This window comes from Octopus sinensis, linkage group LG12 (assembly GCF_006345805.1).
Source record: "Octopus sinensis linkage group LG12, ASM634580v1, whole genome shotgun sequence".
Classification (NCBI taxonomy): Eukaryota; Metazoa; Mollusca; class Cephalopoda; order Octopoda; family Octopodidae; genus Octopus; species Octopus sinensis.
In genome coordinates this window covers 49,431,127-49,453,492 of record NC_043008.1, presented here as the reverse complement: position 1 = coordinate 49,453,492, position 22,366 = coordinate 49,431,127, and the positions used below count along the sequence as shown (strand labels likewise).

The following is a 22,366-nucleotide window of genomic DNA, read 5'->3' as shown; positions in this document are numbered from 1 at the left end:
AGGCAGTGACCTGAATAATAATAGTATCGAAAATTTCCTTAGGAATGAGAACCCAGGTTCGAAATTTCCCCAAGACACCTGATGAAGGCTGGAGGGCATATCAGCTTAAACGTTGTGTTAACAACAAACAAGATGAGAACAAATATTCGTCAAATGTAAATGTAGTTGGCATTAGGAATGGCATTCCAGACATCAGAGCTTAATTAGGTTTCTGACTTGCCTGTTTCTGTGAAACTGTCCAACCCATGCCAGCATAGAAAATGGACATTTCATGATAATATTATAGTACAACAGTGATTTTTCACACCATTGGTCAGCTTAGATTGTAAAGTTGATGACCCTTGTCTCCTCAAGTGCCAGACATTGGGACTGACCCTGAGACACCAAGGATGCAAAGACACTAAGTCTGGACCCAGAGTAATTTGGGCTGAAATGTTTCACTAGGTAAGAAGAAAACACTCCTATACTGGGTAGCATCTGTTTCAGTAAGTGGACCCCAACCCCCCCACCTCGTGTGAGACCATTCAGTGTTAATCAACACCTGATAAATTCTTAGAGAGAGAGAGAGTGTGTGTGAGTGAGTGAGTGAGCGTGAGTGAGTGTGTGTGAGTGAGTGAGTGAGTGAGTGAGTGAGTGGTGAGTGAGTGAGTGAGTGAGTGAGTGAGTGTGTGAGTGAGTGTGTGTGTGTGTGTGTGAGTGAGTGTGTGAGTGAGTGAGTGTGAACAAGAGACAGAGAGAGATTTAGATTAAGATTTTTAAGTATATAAACACAAAAGTAGAAGATAAAAAAATTAACGAGCATCTGCTACATTTTTTTAAAGCTTCATGTCTCTAAATGGGGGGGGGGACAGTCCTACAGTTCATCAAGGTGTGTTGGGGTGGGGGTGGGGGAGAATGTTGTTGTGTTAAAAGGAATATTCCTTAAAGTTACACAACAGTCTCAGAAACTGCCACAGATATCTGCAAATATGTCAGACGAAGAGAGAAGTAGTTCTACACAGAAATAGATTTCTTTTTTTTTTCTTTCTTTTTGTATGTTTGTGTTTTTAACATCACAAGCTACAGAAGTTATTTCTAAAATAAGGTACAAAATGAAAAATTTCAGGGGAAGGGGTTAGTCAATTAAATCAACCCCCCAGTACTTGATTGGTACTTTATGGACCCTGGAAGGACAATAAACAAAATCGACCTTGGTTGGATTTGAACTCAAAATATAAGAAGCCATAGCAAATATGGTGAGTCAATTTCTTTTCTGATATTCTAACAGTTCTGCCAATGCAAAACCATTCATGATTGGTTCTAATTGAAACACAAAGTTTGAGGAGAGGGGTTAGGTGATGCCATCAGCCCCTAATATTAAGGCGACGAGCTGGCAGAAACGTTAGCACTCCGGGCGAAATGCTTACTGGTATTTCGTCTGTTGCTATGTTCTGAGTTCAAAACCCAGCAAGGTTGACTTTGCCTTTCATCCTTTCGGGGTCGATTAAATTAAGTACCAGTTACGCACTGGGGTCGATATAATCGACTTAATCCATTTGTCTGTCCTTGTTTGTCCCCTCTGTGTTTAGCTCCTTGTGGGTAGTAAAGAAATAGGTATTGTCTGCCGCTATGTTCTGAGTTCAAATTGCGCCACGGTCGACTTTGCCTTTCATCCTTTCAGGGTCGATTAAATGAGTACCAGTTATGCACTGGGGTCGATGTAATCGATTTAATCTGTTTATCTGTCCTTGTTTGCCCCACTCTGCATGTAGCCCCTTGTAAGCAGTAAAGAAATAAGAAATCAGCCCCTAGTATTTGACTGGTACTTTATTTTTTGGGGTACTTTATTGACCCTGGAGGACTAAAAGACAAAACTAACCCCAGTGGGATCTGAACTCAGAATATAAAGAACCAGAAAAAAAAATGCTATAAAACTTTTTCCCCAAGGCTCTAAAAATTCTATCAATTCACTACTTCATCCCAAACTATAATAAATGTTAACATTAAAATAATGAACCCACCTCTCACCTCCACCCCACCCAAACAGATGGAATTTTCACTTCCATTCCATTCAGTCTAATATAAAGGATTGGAATTTCTAAAAGTTCATTTTACCATTCAACAAAATCATTAAGTTTTTTTTTTTCTTTTTCTTTCAGTAACCCTCTGTGTGTGTGTGTGTGTGTGTGTGTATGCACGCAAAGGTAGTCACAAATGGGGTAAATTTAACGAAATTGATTGCAAAAGAAGAAAAAAAACCCAAAAAACAAAGAGGATTTGTTTATTTCTTGTGTGATATGAACTTATTTATGTTGATGGCAACCAGATATCAAATGAAACAGAAGGCAGGATATAACAACAACAATACCAACAGCACCACCAACGCCAACATCCTGCACAGCAACATGTTCCGGTGCCAAGACAAGCTGCTGTTTGACAGAAGTGGATCAAAAGTTAACCAAATTCTTCTATGCTTACAGACTGATAAATTGCTTGTGTGAGAGAGGTGTGAAGGAATGTCAGGAACATGTCTAAAGTTTCTTCCTATGGAAAACAGAGCTGTACAGTGTCAGGAATGTCAAAGTACGAACATTTCTGAAGAATGTCATAACTGCACTGAGATCATGTAAATTCAACCAATTCTTACATTAAAAACATGTTTTAACGAAAATTTTCCTAATCAGGAAATAAGGGAGGTGAGGTCTTTTTTATTTCTTTTCTTTTCCGCTTGCATGAGTCAAGACAGAGATTTGTTTGGGGCACGATTCTGTGGCCAGATGCTCTTCCTGTTACCAAACTTTGCCTGTTTTTTTTTTAACCAAAGCATATCTTTACTCCAAAGGTCATCAAAGGCACAGAACAACTGGTCATCATAATGCCAACCTCAGCAACAAATGTGAAAATATATAAATACTGACCCACATTCATGCACACACCCATGCAAACATGTGTGTGTGTGTGTGCCTATTACTTGTTTGTCATTAGACTGTGGCCATGCTGGGGCAGTGTCTTGAAGAATTTTTTATCTTATGAATTGACAGCAGTTCTTTTTTTTTTTAAAGCCTGGTACTTATTCTATCAGTATCCTTTGCTGAACTGCTAAGTTACAGGGATATAAACACACCAACACAGGTTGTCAAGTGGTGATGGGGGACAAACGTTCACATATATATGTATTATATAAACGGTAGGCTTCTTTCTTAAGTATTTTAGGTTAATTATGTTAATTAGGGATAGTTAATTCCTCTCCATTAAACATGTGTGTGTGTGTGTGTATATATATATATATATATATATATATATATATATATATAATATATATATTTTACATATTATGAAGATGTACTTGCATAGCAAGTGATCTGATCCGAGATCATGTGCTGGAACAAAAACAGTTGCAGCGTTGAAGGTGTTTATAAGCCATTTAAGAAACACACAAAAACCGTTAGATTCACTTCAACATTTAAATTTAATTTGCCAAAATATTTTCGTCACTTTGAGACCGCACCCTGTTCACTGACAAAATTCACGGAAGTGAATCTAACGGTCTTTGTGTGTTTCTTAAATGGCTTATAAACACCTTCCACACTGCAATTGTTTTCATATTATATACATATACACACATATATATATATATTTATTATTATTATTATCTATTGATTTATATAGTATTTTGTGTGCTTTTGATGTTCTCATTTGTAAAATGAATAAATAATCTAACATTATAATATCCGTAAGTTGATGAACAAACTAAATTTGTTTCTCCATTTTCTTATTTGTATTATATACACACACACATATATATATATATATACACACATCTGTTGTTAGTATTAAGTTAGTAGTTTTAATTATCGATGGTTAAGACTAAAAAGGGGTTTGTATATGTTATATGTTTTAGGTTAATTATTTTTAATTATGGGCCGTTAGAGTATAGGATGAACAGATACCTATTAAGAGTTCTGAGTCAGCTGTTTTAGTACTTGGGGGTCATTAGAATATTTAGGGCAACAAACTATTCACTAGTTCGCACCTATGTCTAGTCTCCACTCCCGCCACCTACCCAAAACAAAAACAATGTTTAAGGCAAACCCTAGTGGTAAACAAACATGCACACAGGCCCACCCTGGCCTCATAATTAACTATTGATAAGCTACTGACGTCAGTTATATCAAGGCCGGCCATCATTCCCTGCTCTTCCATACAAAACTATAACGGGGGGGGGGAGGGATGGTAAGCTGTGTTAGAAGAAGGCTAAAGGCTTGACTTGGCTTTATTATTATTATTATTATAACAAAAGAGCCTGGGAATAAAGAGGGATAGGTCAGTTAGGAAAGAGAAAGGAAGGAGTTGTCATTGCATTCTTGCCCTACAAAATGGTGGTGGTGTTGGTGGTGGTTGTGTTGGTGGTGGTGGACAGGAATGGTAATTATGATGTAAATTAAAGGTAAAATGTCTTCATTATTCAGCAGTTGAGTTAGCAACAGGGAAATACAGGTTTATGGTGATATAAGGAGGTAAATAAGGAGAGTTATTTGCATAAAGGGGAAAATAATGAGGTGGGGAGTGGGGAGAGAGAGAGAAGAAATAAATGAAAGAGGGAGAGAGCTGGAAGAAGAGAGAGAAGAGAGAGAAGGGGGGAGAGAGCAAGAAGAGAAAGAAATAAGGAAATAAAGTAAATGAGATAAAGAGAGGGGAGACAATAGGGAAAAGACAGAGGTGGGGGGGGGTTAGAGAGCCAAAGGAGAGCAGCAGTTGCTTTTTAAGTGTATCAAAGGTTTGAATGAACACCACAACATCCACAATCTAAACAGTTACCTTACCCTTCTGCTGTATTTCTTGTACATTCAATGAACAGCGCCCACCACTGCCACCGGTATGTTCTTATTAGTCCTTAACTTTTACATGCCACCGACACAGGTGCCATCTACTTGACACCGGCAACAACCACAACTACGATTCCTGGGTGAGTGCCATTTACATGGCACCATCAACAGCTACAACTACAATTCCTGGGTCAGAACATATATCATGTCCAGAGATGTCCAAAGATTTGTTTGTCTCTCGTCTATTTTTAACCCTTTAGCACTCAGGTTTCTTCGCTGAATGTAATGCTTGTTTATTCACATTGCTTTCCACAGAAACAGCATGATGATCCATACAAAAAGCATCCTGTCCACACTGTAAAGTGGTTGGCATTTGGAAGAGCAGCATCCAGCTGTAAAAAACCCTCTCAAAACTGACACAGAAGTCTGGTGCAGTCTTCTGCCTAACCAGCTTGTATCAAACCATCCAACCCATGCCAGCACGGAAGGCAGATGTTAAACAATGATGAGGATGATATTTCATAGCTTCAAGATTTCAACATGACTGTATATGTTTAGAATGACATTGTAGGGTAAGGGTGAAAGAACAGATCCAGCTGGACATAGAATAGACAGAATATTTTGGCCAGATGGGGTTAGTTTAAATGTTGAAGGGTTAAAGGATACAAAAATTAAGGGTTAAATTAAAATTAAAATCCAGTAGCAACTCCTATGAACTTTTAAGGATCACAAAAGAATGAAGAAGGAATTTATGTTGGTTTGGCATCCTTCACTTTTTCTGTTTGAATTACATTCCAGTGATTGATGGAGGTTGTGGGTTACAAGTTATGGAGAAGAGAAGAACTGAGTAAAAAACAGAAGACTATCATTCAGAACATAATGAAATAATTGATAATGGCTTACCCTGCAGTTACTGGAACTGATCTCTGTAATATTAGGACAGTGGTCATAATGAGTTTCCTGCAAATGACTAATATCCCTGGAAATAAAAAAAATAAAATACAGATATATAGCAGCACACACACACATACATATATATACAATAGGCTTCCACACAGTTTCCATCAAACAATTCCCTTCAAAAGGCATTGGTTAGCCCAAAGGCATAGTAACAGAAATTTAAAATTTCTTCCATGAAAATCTCAGTCAATTTATGTTCCAAACACCAGCTTTAATGATGGACAAAGTTATTTTACTGAATTTTTCATTATTTTTAAAATTGATAAAACAGAAGCAATATATTTCAACAGAAATATGGTAATAAAAAGGCAAAGTAGCTTCCTACATCTTTCGTTGAATATGGTCTGTGTTTGTTACGGTGTGAAGTGTGAAAAATAATCTTAGCTCCACTTAGGGTTTGAACTCAGAAGTGTGAAGTCTAAAATCAGATGCTATTAACTATTGACTGTGCTGCATCCACCATTCATGTTTTTGTCACTGCACCCCCAACACCCACATTCATCTCAAGATGACTGCATCACTAACTATACAGTAGACCAGTGTTTCTCAACCGGAGTTCCCTGGAACCCTAGAGTTCTGCAAAAGGTTCCTAGGGGTTCCACAAGTAAGAGTCAGATAAGCTAGTGCTAATTTCACGATCGTAATATATATAAATTTTTTTTTTTCGTAATGAGATAAAAAACCAAGGCTGCGTAGATTTTAGAGCATTTATTGATAAACGGTCTTACAGCTGTTTCCAAGATATTTATTAATTATATCCCTTCATCGGAGACGGTGTGAAAGGAAAAATTAAGTCATAGTTAGTTTCAATGTAATACAAAATAGAGAGTGAGGTGGAGAAAAGAAAATAGATGTGAGATATGTAGGGATATTGTATTTGTAGATCCCTTTTTTTTTAAGGCAGAATGGTATACATATAAGATTCCAATACCTTATGAGTAAAACGCATAGTATTTAAAATTGGTCATTCCGAGTATAGAGTTTATACACAGTGTTATTGAATCAAGGGTTTTATATATATATATATATATATATATTTATATTGAAAGAGATTCAGTTGAATTAAGTACTTAAGTTGAAGCAGCAAGTCAGTCTGGTATTATCCACACAGCTTGAAGCAAGGTGAGTAAAATCAAAATAAGCAACAGGATATCAAGTAGCAATGCAGTACGACTGTTTAAAGTGGCTCCATTTAACTGAACAATGCAATGATTACATCAATTTAAATGCAGTGCTATCTTCAGCTGCACAAAATATAGACTTTTTTTAACAAGTAGAAAACATTGATATAATTTTTCTTAAATATTTTAATAAGAGTAAGAAGATGGAAGAAATTCATGTTGTCACTATTGTAGCAAGATAGCACTGCATTTAAATAGATGTAATGATTGCATTGTTCAATTAAATGGAGTTGCTTGAAACGGTTGTACTGCATCACTTCTTGATATCCTGTTGCTTACATATGTGACATTAACAATGTGAACTATGATGAAAAAAATATGAGAAAGGTACGGTATATAATTTTTTTTGAGCAGGGGTTCCTTGAGATATGTAATTTATTTTAAAGGGTAAAAAAGGTTGTGAAACACTGCAGTAGACTAATGGAGCCTCTGTGTCGTTACTAGATCTATTAGAAGCAGTAACCAAATACCCTCAGATCACAGCTTGCTGTCTTACAAAAACAACCCCCAAAACATAATAGATATACAAAAAAAATGGGAGGGTCATGACTGGAATGCTTTTCAGAAAAGGTCTGGTGAATTTCAATAGCAATTTGAGTTCTCAAAAACCTTCTACAGTCTCAAAACTGTGAAGGAACTTTTTCAACTGTGACTGAAGTTCTAGAGAACTTTCTTGGTTCTTCTGAGTCTCAAAGAGAATTCTTTCAACTAGAATTTGGTTTCTTAAGAAACTTTCTAGTTGTAGAAAATTCTAATTAGACATGACATTTATTGTAGGTCTTTAGGCTGATGCGTATAAATACCATCAGCTCTGGTGGAATATACTGAAAGGGTGGGGGTGGACGGTGGGGGAGGAAAGAAGCGTGAAGAGAAAGTAAAGATTAATGACTTTATCTATTTTAAGTAAAAGAGATAGTATTTATTAAAAGACCATTTGTGACTAGACTCTAAAGTACCCTAGCAGATGCAGGATGCATGCCCTGTGATTCTCTGGTGCCTGAAATACTCGGAACAAATCATAAATGCTAGGAAGTAGACTATTTATAGAAAGTATGGCAGGAATAATAGTAAGAGCAGGGAGCCGAAACCAACACAGCCAAAAAATAATTATAAAAAACTCCAAAAAAAAACAACAACCGAACAATGCTTTTTATTTTATTTACTTATTATTTTTACATGTGATTCCAGGAAAATACGGCTGAATGTTTGGGTAGAGACATGGATAGTTGCAGGCTACTAACTACTCTATTGTGAAGAACAGCGCTTATCTGTCAGACAGACAGACAGACTGATGCCAGCAGATGCCAGAGTGGCTTTACTAGGAAGATTTAAATCGATGGCCATATAGGCACAGGTGCTGCTGTGTGGTAAGAAGCTTCCTTCCCAACAACGTGGGTCCAGGTTCAGTCCCACCTTGGGTAAGAGTTTTCTACTCTGGCCTGAAATCAAACAAAGCCTTGGGAGTGGATTTGGTAGACGGAAACTGAAAGAAGCCTGTCATTTAAATGTGTGTGTGTGTGTGTGTGTGTGTGTTTGGTCCCCACCACCACTTAACTGGTGTTGGTGTGTTTACATCCCTGTAACTTAGCAGTTCAACAAAAGAGACTGATAGAATAATAAGTACCAGGTTTTAAAATCTTTTAAATAAATAAATATGGTGGGGAGGGGGGTTACTTCGTCTGACTAAAACTTCAAGGCAGTGCCCCAGCATGGCCACAGTCTAATGACTGAAACTAGCAAAAGATAAAAAAACAAGTGAATTGTCCAATTCTTTAAACTTGCAGCCATTGTATATTGTTTTAAAAGACCGAGGGGTCAAAACAAACCAACCAAAATAATAACGATTGTTTAGTGGAAGCAGTCAGCCGGAAAAGAATGAAAGAATAGAAAATTTCTAGAATTGCTTCATTAACCATTTCTATGAAAGGAATCCAAAATAAACTCAGAGTAATTTAACAGCAGGAAAAGTTCCGGATGAAAGAATCACTTTTGGTTTTTGATGGCATCAAAAACAAAGCGATTAGGTAAATCTTTAGAAATAATTGATAAATAAATGCATATTTGAAGTTTTTGGTTCATTAATTATAATGAACTTAAAGACAATTAACCCTTTCGTTACTGAATTTCTGTTGAGATGCTCTGTGTTTCTTTCAATTACTTTAGATATAACAAAGAATTTAGTAAAATGACTTAGTTATTATCAGTAAGCTAGTGTTAGGAACATAAATTGTGACTAAGGTTTGGTGGAAGATTTTAAATCAGAACTTTTGAAAACAAGACATTTGTACTACAGAGCCAGTTTCAGCTGGGTTGGTAATGAAACAGTTAAAGCATCAAGCTGGAAGATTCATTAACACATCAAACGAAATACTTAGCAATATTTCTTCCATTCTTAACATTCTGAGTTCAAGTACACCAAAGCCAACTTTATCCCTCCATCATTTTGGAGGTCGATAAAATAGAGTACCAGTCAAGAACTAGAAGTGTGGTTGATGTAATCAATTCACCGCTTTCCCCTTAAATCTTTGGCCTTCTGCCAAAATTTGAAACAGCTTTAATGAGTTGTAACGACAATGCTTGTGTCTTGTGTGAAAGTATATAACTATATCATTTTCAATGTTGGCATGGGTTGGATGGCTTGACTGGGGACTGGTAAGCCAGGAGGCTGCACCAGGCTCCAATCTGATCTGGCAAGATTTCTACAGCTGGATGCCCTTCCTAATGCCAACCACTCCGAGAGTGTAGCGGGTGCTTTTTACATGCTACCGGCACGGGGAGCCAGTCAGGCGGAACTGGCATCGACCCACGCTTGAATGGTGCTTACTATGTGCCACCAGCATGGGTGCCAGTGGCATGTAATAAGCACCAGTCAAGCATGGGTTGATGCCAGTGCCGCTTAACTGGCTCCCTATGCCCGTGGCACATAAAAAGCACCATCCAAACGTGGTCAATGCCAGTCCACCATTGACTGGCTCTTGTGACACACACACATATATATATTTGTTATTTGTGTTTGTGTGTATTTATCCCACACACCCCCATCACTTGGCAACTGATGTTGGTGAGTTTACATCCCTGTCACTTAGCAGTTTGGCAAAAAGACCAATAGAACAAGTACTAGGCTTACAAAGACTATGTCCTGGGGTCAATTTGTTCAACTAAAGGCAGTGCCCCAGCATGGCCACAGTCAAATGACTGAAACAAGTAAAAGAATAAAAAAGAACATATATATATATCCAAAAGACTAAATTCAAACTTCTGGAACCCATCCAGCTTCACGATTTACTAAGCAATTTGCTCCAATTTTTCTTCACCAGGATTCAATATTTTTAGAATAACCTCATCCATTTGTTATCCAGCACGAATAACAATTCAATACAAACAATGATAAAGGCCTTGGGTTTAAAGTTAAGAGGGAAACAGCATTGTGATGTTCATGCCTTTCCTGAGATATTACTGGAGTAAATGGAACGAACTGAATTCAGATGGGGATTGAAACCAAGACAGATTTATCTCACTATCGGATCACTTCTACTTTATTCTGCAAACTAATCACACAAACTTCTTATTACACCTCGGGGCATAAGGCGCCCCAGAAGACTATCAACTCTCTTTTCTCAGAAGACTAACGAGTATGAAAATAAATATATAAATAAAATATAAATAAGATAACGATAGATAATGAGTTTTGTGAATCAGTGCACATAACATATATTTAATTGTTGCTATTACACAGACAGATAAGTGTAGAAACCAAGGAATTTCGGTGCCTGACAGCATCACATTGGTACAGTTGTTATGTGGCTGTAATTTGACACTATATAAAGTTAGAATCTCCGAAAGAACAAGAATTTTTATCTCGGGGTCTGAGGCAAGAAAAAAAAAAAGTGGTTATTACACCAAATAAGAAGTCTGTAGAGTGAGGCTAGTTTGGAATTGCATTAGCAAAATAACTCTTGGATTCCTTTCCATCACGTGTTTTTGGTAAATGATTAATATAAAGTAATTCCTTAACCCTTTTAGCATTCAGGTTATTCTGTCAAATATAATCCTTGTTTATCCACATTGCTTTGAATTAATCTGGCATTATCACTTAGCTTTGAAATTTCAGTGAGGTGAACAGTTTTAGAATGACAGTGTAGGGCAGATGTGAGAGGCCTGATATGGCCAGTTTGAACATAAAACAGATTATTTTGGCTGGATTATGGCTGGTTTAAATGCTAAAGGGTTAAACCAGAGATTAATCTTCCTAATAACCCTCCTACTCCTCCTCTTCATCATCATTCAAACATTCCTCTTCTGTGCTGGCATGGGTTGTATGATCCAACAGGATTCAAGAGTCTGAGGACTGAGCTAAACTAATGTATTTTGTGTATAAGTGCATATATGCATATACTTAAGGGTATATACGCCTGTGTCTGGACAGTTACACACATACATGCACACACATAAACGCATACCCATACATTCTACATACACACATACATAAATACATACCTACACATTCTACATAAACACACGCCTCTCTCTCTCTCTCTCTCTCTCTCTATATATATATATATATATATATATATATAATATATATATATATATATATATATATATATATATATATATATATATATATATATATATATAATATATATATATATATATATATATATACACACACATGCATAAACACATACCCATACATTCTACAAGGTGCCATACAGTGAGACTGAACTCAGAACCATGTGCTTGTAAAGGAAACTTCTTACCACAGTTGTGTGTGTGTGTATGTGTGTGTCGTGTGTATGGTGTGTGTGTATATAAATATATGTGTATGTGTGTGTGTGTATGTTTGTATGTCTGTGTTTGTCCCCCTAACATTGCTTGACAACCGATGCTAGTGTGTTTACGTCCCCGTAGCTTAGCGGTTCGGCAAAAGTGACCGATAGAATAAGTACTACGGAGTGGTTGGCGTTAGGAAGGGCATCCAGCTGTAGAAACTCTGCCAGTTCAAGATTGGGGCCTGGTGCAGCCAACTGGTTCACCAGGCCTCAGTCAAAATCGTCCAACCCATGCTAGCATGGAAAGCAGACATTAAATGATGATGATGATGACATCAACTCCAGTATTCTACCGGTATTTATTTTATCAACTCTGAAAGAATGAAAGGTGAAGTTAACTTTAGAGAAATTTGAACTCAAAGCAAAGGTGTATGAAATGTTGCTAAGCATTTTGCCTGGTGCAGTAACGATGCTTTAAGATGTGTGTGGTTGAAATATTATTGAATGCATTCACAAAAAATAATTGCAATCAAGAAGGAAGCTTAAGAGTGTTTAGAAGTGAATAAGTTCCAGAAGGCAACTCGAGAATGGTAGAATTGTGTAAGGCAAATTCTTGGCTGTGTGTCAGCAGAGGGGAGAGCTTCCAGGTTCAACAGAAACATGCCATGATAAGATTTCACAATCAATTATAAAATGCTGACAAAAAGGAAAAAGCATCTGGTTTAAAACAAAAACAACACATTGACATGTGCGATGACATTTGGTTGTTGGTTGGAAACAAGTTCATTGGGTTTGTAGAGATTAAACTGATAAAACCTTGTTCACAGATGGTGAGGGGAACAACTATCAGTGGTAGTGGTGGTGGAGGGGGGTAAATTAGGGAGCATTTTGGTTTTATTTCAGGGCATGAGTTAGGAGCAAGAGTGTGTGTGTGTGAGAGAGAGAGAGACAGACAGACAGAGGGAGGGAGAGAGACAGACAGAGGAAGAGAGAGAAAGAGAGAGAGAGGGGCAGAGTAAGAGAGAGAGAGACTGAGGAAGAGAGAGAGAGACAGATGAAGAGAGAGAGAGACTGAGGAAGAGAGAGAAACACATACAGAGGAAGAGAGAGAGAGAATGTGTGTGCAAGTGTGAGAGAGTAGGTGGAGTGGAGGGTGGATGCTGATGCTCCATCCACACCATCACCACTTGAGTGAAACAGTGCTAATGTTGACCTGCCTTGTCCCCGACATCATAACCAGCCTCCCTGCAACTTTCAAATACTTCTAGAATAAAGAAAGTGAAGGATTTCTTTGGCAACAGAAAGAGCATCCAGCCACAGGAATCCTGAAACTTTCTTTTGTTATCTCTTGAAAGACCAATTCTTGCATCAAAAAAAAACTAATGTTAAACAAACAAACAGACAATTGTGCTCTCGTTTTCAAGTTCTTCAAAGGAGAAAACATGAAACATTAGAACCCTTTTAGCACTCATCTGATCACTCAGCCAAACACAATACTTACTCATTCACACAGTTTGGAATCAATCATACATTATCTCATGGCTTCAAGATTTTAACGATGGGCTTTGTTTACTTTTACAATGACATTGCAGGGTAGGTTTGGGAGGCAAGATCTGGACGGTTCGAACATAAAACAGGATGGATATTTTGGCTGGATGTGACCGGCTTAAAAGCTAAAGGGATAAAAACCAGATCCCTAATAACATAGCCATTTTCACATTAATGGTGTTAGGAAGGGCGTCCAGTCATAGAGACCCTGCCAAAACAGACATGGAGCCTGAACAGCCCTTCAGATAGTCAGCTCCTGTCAAACTGTCCAACCCATACCAGCATGGAAAATGGAAGTTAAATGATTGTGGTGATAATCTACATCATCTTTCCTTTTAACACCGGGTCTTCCATGCTGGTATGTGCTGAACTGTTTGACAGGATTCAACAGGTTTAGCAGACTGTGGCAGCTACGTCTAGGTTTCTACGGTTGGATGCCCTTCCTAACACTAACCAAGTTACCTGAATGTACTAGGTGACTTTTATGTGGCCCCTAACACAAGAGCTTTTTGCAGGGTGTCCAACCATCAGCTTTATTTCAAATACAATGATACCCCACTGTATGAGTTCAATTCGTTCCATGACCGAGCTCGTCTTACAATTTACTATTTTTCCATATCAATTTGCCCCATTGAAATTAACTAAAATATAATTAATCCATTCCAGCCCCCCCCCCCAAAAAAAACCAATCAAAAATAATTTTTTGTGGGTTTTAAAACAGAAACAGTTTAGTTACAAATGAAATGAGAATTATAAAAAAAGAGAATGCAAAAGAAATCTGTAAACTGGTTTTTATTAACTGAATTACCTTTAAAGGTGGGGTGATTTGAGTGCTTCTACTACAGATTTCCTCTCATGCTTCAAGACTACAATTCACATGAGTCTCGGTTCGTACAGCAAATTACTCGTACAATGGTGCACTCGTACTGCAAGGTTCTGCTGTATTAACTCCCATACATTTTTACTTTCCCATTTTACTTCCATATTTTCCACTGAACGTCCTAATCTGCCCTCCCCCACCTACATTTCATTCACTAAGAGTTTTCAATTTATGCATTGTACATGATTTTTAATTTACAAGGCAATCCCTCCTGACACTCCCGCTTTCTCTCTTGTCCTCTCCTCACACTTTTTCTACATTCCACTCATTATCATTGATTTTTCTTCGGTTAGTTTCGTGCAAATCTCTACTGCACCTGGTGCATGTCTGTGTTCCCCAGGTGTGTTCAGGTGTTCATATTGATGATTGGGGGAATATAAGCTCTTCCTGTTTGTTTTGTTGTAGACTTTAGTCTCTTGCAATATTAATTTATGTTCTGTTGGGCTTGGTTTCTGCACAATGTCAGTTGTGCTATTTAATTGAGCTTTAATCTTGTATAAGTTGCAGGACTCGTGAGGTTTTAGATCAGTGTTTCTCAAAGTGGGCAGTATTGCGCAGCCCCCTTGGGGTTGGGGGGAGTGGGAACTTCCAAGGGGGTGCTGAAGAAAAGTGGGGCAATGATGGGTTAAGTTTTTATTTGTGAAATACAGTTGCTTTGAATTTGCTTCAGAAAGGGGTCTGTGTTTGTGGTGGTTAGTTGGGGTGGGGGGCACTAGGAATGTGCATTTTTTATACTTTTTTAGGAGTAAATAAAATCAGCCTAATTAAGAGAAAAGAAAAGGGGAAAAAAATTAACATCATGAATTTTCCATGAGATCTAAATTATAGTCTTGTAATGTTTGCTCAGCCAACAAAATATTAGGCGTGAATGAAACGTGCTCCTCTCAATACTACAACCGCTGCCACTTGAGGGAGTGTTGTCTTGCCAAGTACTTGGTGACCTTGTCAGTGCTGATGCCATGTAAAAGGCTCTGGTGGTGGTGGTGCCACATACAGAGCACTGGTGCTGGTGCCACATAAAACGTACCCAGTACACTCTGTAAAGTGGTTGGCATTAGGAAGGGCATCCAGTTGTAGAAACCCTGCCAAAAGAGACAATGGAACCTGGTATGGCTCTTGGCCTTGCAAGCCCTTGTCAAACCATCCAACCCATTATGGAGGATCGAGATGAATGGGGAAAACGTGTGGAAACAGTGTTGGGGAGTCCTGTGGGACGACCTAGATAGATAGATAGATAGATAGATTGTTGAGGCAGATTTGTAATGGCCAGACATCCTTCCTGTTGCTCAAACATCACTTGTTTCCAAGCAAGGAGATATTTCCCCCATGGACAGACATGTTAAAAAAAAACAAACATCATTAATAGAAAATTAAATATGACAAAGAAATAATGGTAAATACTTACTTTTTTGATGCACCCAGTTTTAGAGGAGAAAAGTTTGGTGGGTTGGAGACAGGACAAGACTGAGAAAGGTCGCTCAGCAGAATATCCAAATCTGTGGCAAAGTTATTTAACATCTGAAAGAAAAAAAGAGAAAAATTTGAATTCATTTTGGAGTTTTTATTCCTTAAAAATTTATTTAAATCAATTTACATTTATTCTGTAGATTTTGTTCAGATCAAGAAAACTACAGTTGATACAAGTAAAATGTATTTTGACTATAGAACAGGGATTGGTAATCTCAATGGGGCCACAAATGGACCACTGAAGTATTCTTGGTGAGCCTCAGATCTTTTATTTGAATTTAATATATTTTTTTAAAGAAAATTGTTTTTTTCCATTTCTTTTAGTCAGGAGGGAAATAGTATCCATGACTACTCACAGAACCACCAAGACCAGAGGGAGGTACTTTCCAACTGGCGATCCAACCTGAATATTAAGCAACAGAATAAACTTTGATAAAATCACCTGAGGACCAGCAGGTGACACCAAACTGGGCAATGGATCATGTCTACCACCCAAGCAGACTGTGGCCGAAGGATGGAAGATAAAGTTGATTTCTACAGGAATTAAACTCTGCATAGACTCAGAATGAACACAAGAGATTCTCTTCTAATCGCTGGACCAATTTGCTGTCTTAAATAATTTTCAAGTTTGAGCACAAGGCCGGTAATTTTAGTGGGAAGACAATACTCAATTACATCAACCGTAGTATTTAACTGGTACTTATTTTGTTGAACCTGGAAGGATGAAAGGCTAAGTTGATATGAAAAGTATTTGAACTTAGACAATGAAGGACTGGAAGAAATGCTGCTGAGCTTCTAATATAAACACAAGGGCCAGAGATTTGAGATGAGGGAACTAGGAATTGGCTAGTTAAAACTGACCCCAGTTCCTTAAGGACACTGTATATCATAAACCCCAGAAAGATGAAAGGCAATGTTTAAATACCTCAGTGGGATTTGAACTCAGACTGTGAAGAACCATGACTAAATAGTGCAAGTCATGGTGTCCAATTCTTTGCCGATTCTGTAAATACCATTATCTCATCAGAAGTACCACCCAAACAGAGTAAATATGTCAGAGCGGCGGCGGCAAACATGTCTTTACATAAAGTCTTTTCATTCTTTAACCTTCATTAACTTGACTCGTGGTGACTAAAACATAATCTTACTTTAATCCATATAAATGTTATGAAACCCATTTTAAGCCCCACCCCCTGCCGCTAATCTAATCATCCCACGTTCCACGATGACGTTCAACAGAACTGCATTTTCAATTATGGTGCATCGTTCTTCCCACACACGCAGCTGCGATGCCCTGAAAGAAACCCATGTTTGTTTATCTTCCTTCATTCTTAGTAACCTTCAGTTGTTCAAGACTTTTGGTAAACAAATAAGTTTCTGTCAACAGACTCGTTGTCAATACCACAGACCACATGTTGATGATGCAAACAAATGATGGAGTGGCAATGCAGGCTCACACGCAAACCCACACTGACGACATTTTCCTGGAATTAGTCAGGTTTTTTTTTTTGGTTTTTTGTTTTTTCAAGTAACATCATTTAACGTCCGTTTTCCATGCTGGCATGGGTCGGATGGTTTGGCAGGAGCTGGTAAGGCCAGGAGCAGCACCAGGTTCCATTGTCTGTTTTGGCAGGGTTTCTACAAACTTATGCCAACCACTTTATAGAGGGTACAGGGGAGCTTTTTACGTGGCACCAGCACCATTACTTTTTATGTGGCACAAGCAGCATTGCTTTTTACGAGGCACCAATATTTCTTCATACAAACAAAAAACCTGATAAACACAATAAAAGATATAATATTCTCTAGATTAAACAAAATGCCATCAGTTTTGAGGGGAGGGGGTAGCGGTTACCAGTGACCCTAGTATTTGAGTGCTATTTTATTTTATCAAGGATGAAAAGAAAAGATGACTGAGGCTCAGAAGGCATATGTGATGGAACGAATACCATCAAGACATTTTGCCCGATGCTCTAATGATTCTGCCTATCTCCTGCGATAAATAGTCCTTTCTACTAAAGGCACAAGGCCGGAAATTTTAGGGAAGGGGGCTAGTCGGTTACATTGACCCCAATGTTTCACTGGTACTCAATTTATCAACCCCGAAAGGATAAAAGGCAAAGTCGACCTCGGTGGAATTTGAACTCAGAACACAAAGACAGATGAAATGCTGTTAAGCATTTTGCCTGCGATACTAATGATTCTGCCACCAATTTGTTGCCTTATATTGCAATTAGTAATAGAAACATTTTGTAGGAGAAGCGGGGGTGGGGGGTGAAAAAACAAAATGTAGAACAAAATGCAAAGATTTTCCAAACAATGCCAAGTGTCTCTAACATTGGAAATGTTGTTTGAGTGACGAAATACACCATATTTGGTTAGACAGCAGACCGCAGAGAAGTGACATTGGGGGGAGGAGTTGAGAGTAGGGGGAGGTGTTGAGAGTGGGGGGGTGTGAAGAAGAGACATGCACAGGTTCTTCTATTAGTAAGGCTGGAAATACAAGTCTTATAATATTGTCCCCCCCCCTCTCTCTCTCTCTGCTTTTGTTTGTATTCTTATTTGCTGCTGACTTCATGAAATTCAAACAAGTCATGAAACAGTCCCATAATTTAAACGACAGGACTTTTTTTTTCTTTTTCAGATTTTAATGAAAAAAAAAAATCATGGAATATATAAAAAAAAAAAATAAAACATTGGAGTTATTTAAATTTTGTTTCAGCAACAGACAGTCTCTCACCTTACTCATGTCTCCCCCAATGCAGCCATTCCTGGTCCTTATTTGGCCATTACAATCACTTCTATCCGACCCCCACCTCACACCTTCTCTGTCGTTGTTGCCTTGAGTCAATCAACACATTGTGGAGTAACAAAGACTCCACAACATGACCCCAGTGTTGAGTACTTTTTTTATAAAGTGGTCAGTGAACAATCAATGATGATGTGGTTCAAGAGAGCCCTTTGTTGTGTCAAGGGTCTGGCAACCCCTCAAGTGCTGGTGCCATGATTGCTTTCAGTTGAGCAACCATGCCAAAAAGGGAAACCTACAAAGGAGCTGTGGTCCCCTCATCCATCTTGGAGGGCAAAAACTCTGTATAAGAACTGACTTGGAGTGTAAACAAGCCATCCAAGCTATGTCAGCATGGAAAGCACATGTATAACAAAGTGTGTGTGTGTGTGTGTGTGTGTGTGTATAAAATACAAAATGGGACAAGAATGCAAAACATCCAGACAGCTAGGTGATACAAAAAGGGACAATAAAACATGCAGATAGACGATACAAAGAAGGTAAGGACGGGTCATTCGAAGTTTTCTTTCCTCAGTCAAGCACCAGATTATCCTTATATATATATATATATATATATATATACCATTGTCATCATTTAGCATCTGCCTTCCATGTAGGTATGGGTGGTACTGTTTGACAGGAGCCGGCCAGGCAGAAGCCTGCACCGGACTTCTGTGTCTGTTTTAGCAGGATTTTTACAGCTGGATGCTCTTCCTAACACTGACCACTCAGCAGAGTGGACTCAGTGCTTTTTATGTGTCAAATGCACAGGCAAGGTCAGTTTTGGCAAGGTTTTTACAGCTGGATGCCCTTCCAAACACCAACCACTTTACAGTGTGGACTGGGTGCTTTTTAAGTGGCACCTGCACTGACAGGGTCACCAAGTACTCTGCAAGACAAAAAATCTTTTGAGAGGAGGGGGGGATTGCAGGAGGTGACCTTTTGTTGGATGATGAAAAGATTATAGTGAGACAGAAACAGGTGTCTTGCTGTAGAGGAAGTACAAGGTTAACTGGCACAGATACAAGAGAGAGAGAGAGAGAGAGAGAGATGTGCTGCCGCAAAGGAGACGCATGATATATGATCGGAGTGGTTGCATCCAGCCATAGAAACCAAGCAATAATCAGACTGGAGCCTGGTATAGCTATCTAGCTCACCAGATCCAGTCAACCCATGCCAGCATGGAAAACAGATGCTAGATGATGATATATAACTCATAATTATTTCAGGTGTCCTCTTTTCCACGTTTTCATAGGTTGGATGGAATTTGTTGAAATAGACTTCCTACGGCCGGGTGCCCTTCCTGCTGCTGACCCTCACGTGTTTCTAGCTGAACTAATACTTCTCCATGGTGAAACATAGCTTCACAGAAGACCAAAGGGGGAGCAGGGGCATCAACTGGTTGCCAGTGGATACTTCTCTTACAACTGTCATGTGATACGAAGATAAGGAGACACAAACACACACTTGGTCAACCTGGGGCCATAGTAGAAAGCACTTGCTCAATGTCTGGTCAGTGGGATTGAACTTGAAACCACGTGACTGGGAAGCAAACTTCTTAACCACACAACCATGCCTAGAGACAGAGGTGGGGAGGGGGGTGCCTTGACAGTCATTCATCTAGAGTTTATACAATGAGTACCAGGCATATGCTTAGGTCCAACAAAACTAGGTCATCTGGTACCAAACTAAGGCAGCATCAACGTTAAAGATGTCAATTCTATAGAGACAAACAAAAAGAGAAAAAAAGCATATAAATATAATTTGATTCTCTTTCTCTTCTTCCTATTAAAGGTTTTTGTTCTTGTATATAAACAAGGATGGTCATATGAATTATTTAACATTGCGTGCGCACAGGGGTGTGGGGTGCACGTGTGTGGGCTTGGCTGTGTGGTTAGCAAGATTGCTACACAACCATTTGGCCCTGGGTTACCAATGTGCACCACTTTGGACTAGTATCAACTACTTTTCTACCAAAGCAATAAATATTGGTAGAAGGGTAGGCACTGGTATTTGGGAGTTGGTTAATCTATAACAGGCTGAGTCAATATTTTGTGGGTGGAATCTGGGAGAGAGTAACGGTGCAGAAGCCCATATGTGTGTGTGTGTGTGTGTGTGTGTGTGTGTGTCGTTGCTATTATGCAAAGGGTTGTAAGTCCAAAACGTTGCTTTTTCATAAAATGAAAAAATAGTTTCACCATTCCATAGCAAAACGTTGTACTACACTTTGACAATTTTCTTATCTTGGCATCTGAAGCAGCTGGAGATACAATAGTTTAACCAAAAGAACCGGCTATTGCAAGCAAAAATAAATATTGAAAAAATGTATTTGACCAAATTTGGACGTATGACAGTTTAACATAATAACGATATATATATATATATATATATATATCCAATTAAAGAGAATTTAAAAACCAAAGCAGTTTTGTCTGTCTGAGTGTCTATCTATCTATCTGTGTGCACATGTGTGCATGCTCGTGTGTGTGTGGAAAAGATTTCCACAATATGACGAGAAATATGACAAAATAGAAAATGTCCAAGGAAAAGGAAAAGCAAAGAGAGAAACGGATGTAAACATGGAGATCCATTTGTCAGCTCTCAACTGGATATCAATGAGGAGGGAGAGAGAGAGAGAGGAAAAGGGAGAGAAGATAAATGACATTGTTAGTTTTTTTTACAATGGAGCTGGAGTGAAACGAAATGGTTTGACAATGACAATAGTAATGCCCAAATAATTAAAATTCAGTGAACATGGCTATCAATCATGTCGAATGTGAGTGTTTAAAACAATGAGGAAGTAAGGGGTGGGGTAACAAAGCCATAGAAAGATGAAGAGATAAAAAGAAAAAGAACCATTTTCATTTCATGCAATTAAATTGTCACTGAGTTACATAAAGGAAATATTGTACAACTTTATATCACCTCGTGTGTACGTATGATGCATGTGATGTATGTACGAGTATGTGAGTGTATGTATGCATGTATGTATGTGTGTGTGTGTGTATGTATGTATGTACGTGAGTAAATATGTAATGTATGGCATGAGTGTGTGTAGATGCAGCCATGTGATTTAGAGTTCCACATTAATTTTCTATTCTACGAAGAGTGGGATGTGTTTTTCTAAACATGTCTATTCACATATTGTTCCTTGGTCAACATTTGTTTCATTTAACAATCAACATTTAACATCCGTTTTCCATCCTGGCCTGGGTTTGACAGGAGCTGGCAACACCAGGAGCCACACCAGGTTCCTTCGTCTGTTTTACCATGGTTTCTATAGCTGGATACCCTTCCTAACGCCACCCACTTTACAGAGTATACTGGGTGCTTTCTATGTAGCACCAGCACCAGTGCTTTTCACATGTGGCACCATCACTAGTGCCCCAGCATGAGCAAGCATTACTAAGGTGGTTTGAGGATATTTTTGCAGCTGAAGTTCTTTCTACAATTAACAGGAATCTGCTCTCAACTAGGGGCAACAGTTCTGGAACCCAACAAACACCAGTCCCCCCCAGCCCCAATTTTTTACCATCCTTCCACTGTCCCTTCTTTATTGATGGAAAAACAAAAAGTTTTCCAAATTACTATTTGTAAATCTCATGAGAGATATTCAGCCATAGTACTTCAGAGTAAAAATTATTTGCCAACATAACATGGCAGTCCTGGTTTAGGACGAATGTTGCTGTAATTTAGCCCCAGGAGACATCGTCTCCAGCTGGTTGTACGACACGATCTATGTCCTTATATTTTTGTGTATCAGAAATCGCGATACACAGATATTGTTTTGAGCTGAGTGAGGGTGCTAGATTCCCTTGTTCGAAAATATAAGGACACAGATCATGTCGTATTAGCCAGCTGGAGATGATGTCTCCTGGGGCTAAATTACAGCAACATTAGTCCTAAACCAGGACTGCCATGTTATGTTGGCAAATAATCTTTACTCCAAAAGATTTCGTATCTGT

General features: G+C 38.5%; 1 protein-coding gene across 1 annotated transcript in view; it reads right to left on the bottom strand.

Moving 5' to 3' along the window:
• LOC115217875 overlaps nucleotides 1-22,366 on the bottom strand; it is a 206,861-nt gene that overhangs the window by 33,815 nt on the left and 150,680 nt on the right. Inside the window, 2 exon segments of the mRNA XM_029787592.2 lie at nucleotides 5,709-5,784; nucleotides 15,552-15,664. Of these exon segments, the coding sequence (XP_029643452.1) occupies nucleotides 5,709-5,784; nucleotides 15,552-15,664 (189 nt within the window).